General features: G+C 31.5%; 1 protein-coding gene across 2 annotated transcripts in view; it reads left to right on the top strand.

The window, feature by feature from the left end:
• LOC106871765 (uncharacterized) overlaps positions 1–6734 on the top strand; it is a 43016-nt gene extending 36282 nt beyond the window's left edge. Inside the window, exon 2 of one of the 2 annotated variants that reach the window (XM_052973134.1) lies at positions 6581–6734. In XM_052973134.1, the coding sequence (XP_052829094.1) occupies positions 6581–6616 (36 nt within the window). In that variant the 3' untranslated portion in view covers positions 6617–6734. The remainder of the gene's footprint in view (positions 1–6580) is intronic. The other variant, XM_052973135.1, reaches the window with a different exon arrangement.
• Positions 6735–6977: the final 243 nt, after the last annotated feature.

Genomic DNA, 6977 nt, shown 5'->3' with positions numbered 1-6977 from the left:
GGGGGGAGGGGATGACTCTCTTTCTTGATATAAGTATCTGGTAATTCCTTCTCCATCAAGAAATCTGAAGTAATAGGAAAACGGGCATACTTGGAAAGTAATATTAAATAAGGATGATGATAATAATGATGATGATGATGACAACTTTGGTGATGATGGCAGTAACGATATGACCATATAACTAACATACACTGAAGTGCTGTGGAATTCCATATTTGCATATGTATTACCTTCCAAAACTAATTATGAATATTTCATATGAAATATTAACAACACTAACCTCACTCACCCTTTCATTCTGAGTCAATAAACACAAAGAAGAATTTATTAAGTAGCATGTGATCTAATTTCTGAAAATTCTCTCTTCTGAAGTTTTGCTTTATTAGCCATAATGAATAGCTCAGTCTTTTTGAGAAACTCCATTAAAATTTTAAAGATCCAGGAGCTCATGTGAAAAAAAATGAATAGCCTGATGGGAGACTGCATTAAATCAATCATTAGGTGAGAAAAGAGAAAAAAAGAGCAAAGTGTGTGTATGTGTGTGTGAGAGAGAGAGAGAGAGAGAGAGAGAGAGAGAGAGATACGGGCCATAAATCAAAATATAGAAATAATTACCAAGAATATAACAAATAAAGGATTACCAAATGGGATAAATATTGTAAACAGAAAATTGAAAGCATTTTGAGAACTATAACAGATATTAATGAAAAATCTGATGGCACAACTATATTAGTTCTTAGTGACAATGAAACAAAAAAAAAAGAGAGGTGAAAATGATATTGTAAGTTGGATAAGGAGAACTCAATGAACAAATTTATGTTTCAAAGAGTTAAATATCAATCCAAACAGTGTTAGTAAACATATCTCAATATTTTACTTTTATTTCATATTACAAGTGTATTGCAAAATAATTATTTCATAATTCCACCCAAGCTTTCGCACATTACACAAAAGTTGTGTTCCCAAAAGTTTCCCCATAATGAGGAATCCCATAATGTGATGTGTATTCTCCCATGACTTCAATGTTCAATGATCTGTTCATGCAGATTTGGTTATTTTTTCTGATGTAATGTAGTGTACCTGAGCTCTGTATACATTAAGTTAATTATCTCGTTATTTTAACATTATTATTATTATTACTCATGTAACTATTTATGTAGTTTGATGCTTTCGAACATCTCAGCAACTATTCCTGACACACCTTCAACATTCCCTGCCTCAATTAATCAAGGAGAACCTACTAAGGGATCATCACTCTGGTTAACTGAGTAACCAAGTTGAAATTAACCTAATAAAGTAACTGGCCATTCTTCATGTCCCATTTAAGGTACCCTTTCATTATCCTAAAATCATACTCCCATCCATTTCCTTTCACTGTCCCTAAAAATGTCATTGTTATTTTGGATGCACTTCTTTTCAAAGAATCCTGTATCAGTCAAACACACTGTCTTGCAAACTAGTAAAACTTCATCTCTTACACTATCATAGCTAGAACATTCACATACCACTTTTTCCCAAATGGAGCTGATAGTCAGCATTCTGATATCAGTCTTTACTACTAATTTTCTTTCTCACTTTTAAGAACTGTTGTATGACATTTCGAGCCTTAATCATGGAGCTACTAAGTAACGATTTGCTTCTTTCTCCAAGCACAAGACTAATCAATGGTTTTTCAGCAGGTTGCATCCTAAAAATGTCCAGCTATCTTGTATGTTAAAGGTTTCTATATCCTCATTCTTGTTTAAAATGCATTTTTAGTGCTTTTTTTAAGGTTCATCTAAACACTGGGATCTCATAACTTGCATCCTTTCCTTCTAATGCATAACATATATTTTCTGATGTTTTCCTTCTTCAGTCTGAAGTTGCTAAGTACTAATCTATAGATAGAGGTATGGTATATAGTTAAGGTGAAGGTATGGCTATGTGGTTACAAAGTTCATTTCACAACAGTACAGTTTCTGATTTGATTACACTGTGCTGCACCTGAAGCAATTGCCTTTTGCCACAGTTTCTACCCACTAAATTACACTGACAAGACTATGACAGAAGTTATTTGCTCAAGGTGGAGCACAGTGGGATCAAACCAAGATCCATGTGGCTGGAAAGCAAATCTCTTAACACACAGTCATTATTGCACCTATAGATTACTGTAAGCAATTTCAGCTTGAAAAAGGAAAGGTTATGGAACAAATGTTATATAGGAGAAGGAAAGTATGGAAGTTTTGAAATCTTGCTGGTTTGTTTAGAGATCAGCAACAAGTGAACCACTGTATCGTTTACTGTGGGCTTCAAACCTTTTCCAAAAAGTGTTCATATTTAATGTGTTTGTAGGTCATTGAGTAGATGATGGATGTTTAAAGTCTAGTGCCACAGACTTTTAAATTTCTTTTTTGCTTACATAATCTTGCCAGTGATGGACATGAAGTGATATGTTTGGATATTTTTAAATGTGTGATGTGATATAGTATACAAATGGGTCAAGGGAAAATGTAAAAACATCAAAAGTGGGTCATTACAAAAATAAGTTGCTGATCCCTGGTTTAGTGAGAGTTTCACACAATATTAATTGATGCATATATAAAAAGGAATGACAGCCAAGAGACTTTTAACATAAAAAATAGTGAGCATATATATATAAAGTATATACCTTTTGTCAATGTACACATCAGTGAAAAAAACTAATAAATTGATGCATTCAAACAGAAATATCATGGTATTTATTTTACCTGAGTTACAGAGAGTCCATTGTCACTCTTGCCTCAGAAATGCAGTGAACTAGTGATTGACTTTTGGGAACCTTTAACCAATGAAGCTATTGTTTACAAAAATTGTAGTATAAAGCACAAAAATAATAAAATCTTCTTGAGAAGCACACTCCTCATCTAGAAGAGACATAATATGTGACACCATTTTCCTGTTTTGTTTTCTCTTTATAAAATCAATTTGACCATCAAAGCTAATTGAATAGAAGATACTAAATGGTGGGCAGCTGCTTTTCTGCAGATTATGCTACAATTATTAAGATCACTTACTCCACAGAGCAAGGCTCCTTGGGCCTTCTTTGGATTACTTTTTACTATAGATTACAATCATCATGCATGCCAGTGTAACAGTTCTGATGTTTCTCAGCTTGTTATTGCAATCAACAACTATGATGACAACATCATTGTCAATAACCCTAAAGGGCCATATTCATTATTAAAGCTGGTATAAAGATATTGAACCCTATGCAATTTCACAATTAAAAAAATTTATTAAAGATTGTATATTGGCTTATGAAGGTGCTTTCTCATTTGGAAATGTACCCTGCAGATCATTAGTCATATGAAAACTGTTGGATAAAACATTATTATGGAAAAGCATTTCATTCAATAGTAATTTTAAGTTTCTCACCTTGAATTTGTCAGATGCCTGAGGTTATGGTAAGTAAGTTTAAAAAACAGAAAGATTACAGACTCTACCTCTTCTCTCTTTCCCTTTCTCTCCCCCTTTCTCTCTCTCTCTCTCTCTCTCTCTCTCTCTCACTCACACACACACACACACACACACACACACACACACACACACACACACACACACACACACACGCATCAGGTCAACTAATATATTCATTAAAGTGCATATTAACAAGTTGTGATATATTTAAAATTGGGAATTTCATAGAATGAAATTCCCAAGAAATACAGAACTAAATTTAATCTTTTAAATACTAGAATAGACTGAAAATTTGATTACATGTTCTCTAATCCAAATCAGCAATGCAAGAGTATAACAACAACAACAACTTGAAAGGGGATGAGTCAATTCTTAGGAGAAGCCAATACTGATAACATCTACATACATGTATTACCATAATTGTATAAATTATAATTTAAGAATAAATTATGCTAGGTGCTTTAAATACTATAATTAAAGATGTAAGGACTGGTGCAACATTCTTAAGAATCTGTGTTAGCTTTCCTTCCCCCAAACTCGGTAGCTAATCAAAAATAAGTAAATGAAATCTAATCATAGGTGATGCAAGAGGATTAATGGATATATCTCTGCATTTTCTACATTCTATTTATTTATTCTTTCTTATTAAACTAACCTTTCTCTGCAAGATCAATATCCAAATTCATTATTTTCTATTATCTCCTATTTCCTTCATATTAAGAATGCTGTGCAAGATAACTGAGGCTAAGAATGTAATTATTTTTATTGTCTATCTAATTTAAAACCTTATTATTTATGTGCAACTTATTAGTCAATTTTTTTTTAAAGATTTTATATTTTTATACTTAATACATTATGCACATTGCAAAAATATATTTAGTTTGTGTAAAAGAGAATACCTTTAAATGTATATGTGTGGATTTGTGCCAGTGTGTGCACATGCATGTGTGTCCATATGTGTGTATGTGCACACACATATATATATGTTTGTATATACACACTTTAAATATTTAGCTCAGTAGGTAAAGCTTGACACAGACGCTATATTACAAGTATTGTAAACTATGTCAAATATAAATACCAGAAAGCATAAGCAAATATGATTTTCTTCATAGAGACAGCATTTACAAACAAAATATTCTGAGCAAAACCATGGGACATAAAAATGTTGGTACAGCCATGAGGAGGTTTGAAGTAATGCACTTTGCATTACTGCCTGGGATACATACATAAAAGGAACTTACTATTTTGAAATAATTTCAATTATCAAAGCTATGAAGAAGAAAGAGCAGAAAAAAAAAAGAAGAATACTAAGTAATGGGAAAAGATTTATAAAGGAAATATAAAGACTTAAGATACAGCAAATTTCAAAGAGAAGTTATTTTAGAATTATAGTCTTAATGAATATATGAAAAATTACCACTTGTTTAAATATTACAGGTTACTATTTAATAAAAAAATTACTCAATATTTACACCAACTTCAATAAACATGCAAAAGTTATTTATAGGTCCAGTCACGGCTATGTGGCTAAGAAGCTTGCTTTGTAACTGTATAGTTTTAAGTCTAGTCTCAATCCTTGGCACCTTTTCAAGTATCTTCTATAACCCCAGGCTGATCAGTGCATTGTAAGTGAATTTGGTAGACGGAAACTGAATGGGCACCTATTATATATATATCTGTGTGTGCGTGTGTGTGTGTGTGTGTGTGTGTGTGTGTGTGTGTGTGTGTGTGTGTTTGTTCCAACCACTGCTTTACAACCAGTGTTGGTTTTTTTACAACTCCATAACTTAACAACAGTTTGTTAAAAGAGACCAATAGCATAAATACTACACTTAAAAAAAGTACTGAGGTTTATTTGTTTGACTAAACACTTGAAGATGGTGCCCCAGCATGGCCACAGTCTAATAACTGAAACAAAGTAAAAGATAAAATAGGAGAAATGAAGCTGTATGAGATATGTTATAAAAAGAATGCAAGGTTTTGTAAGCAATGCTTTGTTAATAATGATTCAAAGTCTTTTGATAAAACTTTATGAATTCATTCCATATGGTTATTAAAAATTGCTTTCTAAAAAGACTAATTCATTTTTAGAAGTATAATATTCTTTAAAATCAATACAAATAAAATACTAGTAGAAATAACAAAGGAACTTGACATTTATCTTTTGTCAAATATAGGCTGGCGTAGTTGGTTATGAATGCAGAATGCATGTGTTTTATGGTGACTCATGCTTCTCAATTTCAATCTTAATAGTATCAAATCTGCCTTTTTGTCAACAAGATTATGATAAAATAGGTATCACTAATATACAGCATAATTTCATTCAAATACATCTTCTCTATCATCCAAAAATGATCTCCCTGCTTGAAAGAATTGATTGTGTGATAAATGTGATATATGAATCAGAGAAGGAGCGATGAATATGAAGTCAGCTTGGATTTAAAGATAATAAGCTAGTGCATGCTTATTTATGAGAACAGAATGAAAAAATAAACTAAAATATAGCAATAAGTAATAAATAATAGTAATTAGGAGTTGATGAAGTGATACTCAGAAAAGTTCAGCTAGAATATGGAAGAAACGATGAAATGGCCAAGCGGGATAATGCATCTAATCCATTCTAGCAAATATGTGAGAATGATGAGCATCATCTGGATGGTTATTTTATATTCAAACAGCGGAATAGAGAAAAATATGACAATAATAATGAAGTTAGAAGGTATCGTTGTAAATTTTGAGAATGGACTGAATAATAGATGAAATGTTTGGTATGTTACAACTCTGAGTTGAAATCCTACTTTGATTGACTTGATCTTCTACCCTTCTAAGCTAAATGAATTAAGCACCAATGCTGTATTGAGATAAATTATCAACATTTACACACTATTTTATGTGTTCTGAATGTTGTGCTACTTACTTTCATACAGTCTTGTTTTTCTAGAACTTATAACAGGAAAAATAACCAAAATAATTACTTACAAAATTGTATTTGATCTATTGAATTCATGCAAAATTGTTTATTTATCTCAAATATTGATAATAATAAATATACTCTTTTAGAATGTTTTGTGCCATTACACCAATAACATGAAAATGCATAATTTCCTTTTAATTTTTTAATTTTTTTTCTTATACATTTGAGCCTTCAGGAGTCAATGATGACATCTTGTATTGGTAAAGAAAAAGAACATATGTTTATGGTTCCTGACCAATTCAGTGAACAAATATCGATATCTTCCAATGTTGAAAATGGGCATGGTTGGATTGAATCAGATACTGTACTCTATGAAACATTACCAGGCAAGTGCACTGAAATTTTTATATTGTTTGCAATCTTGTACTATTTTTAATTTCATTTTCATTGCAAAAATGCTGTCTATGGTATACAATTTTCAACCAATGTCATAATCTTTCTTTTTTAAACAAGCTTAGAATGAGTTAATAAGTTCTGCACTTATACTAGCAGAGTTTATTTACATATTTTTTAAAGTGAATTTTCCAACATGTTTTTCCACTTATAAACTAACAGGGGAAGCATC

This window comes from Octopus bimaculoides, chromosome 14, assembly GCF_001194135.2.
Source record: "Octopus bimaculoides isolate UCB-OBI-ISO-001 chromosome 14, ASM119413v2, whole genome shotgun sequence".
Taxonomy (NCBI): Eukaryota; Metazoa; Mollusca; class Cephalopoda; order Octopoda; family Octopodidae; genus Octopus; species Octopus bimaculoides.
Note: the sequence above shows the minus strand (reverse complement) of the source record. Positions and strands in the feature narration are given on the sequence as shown.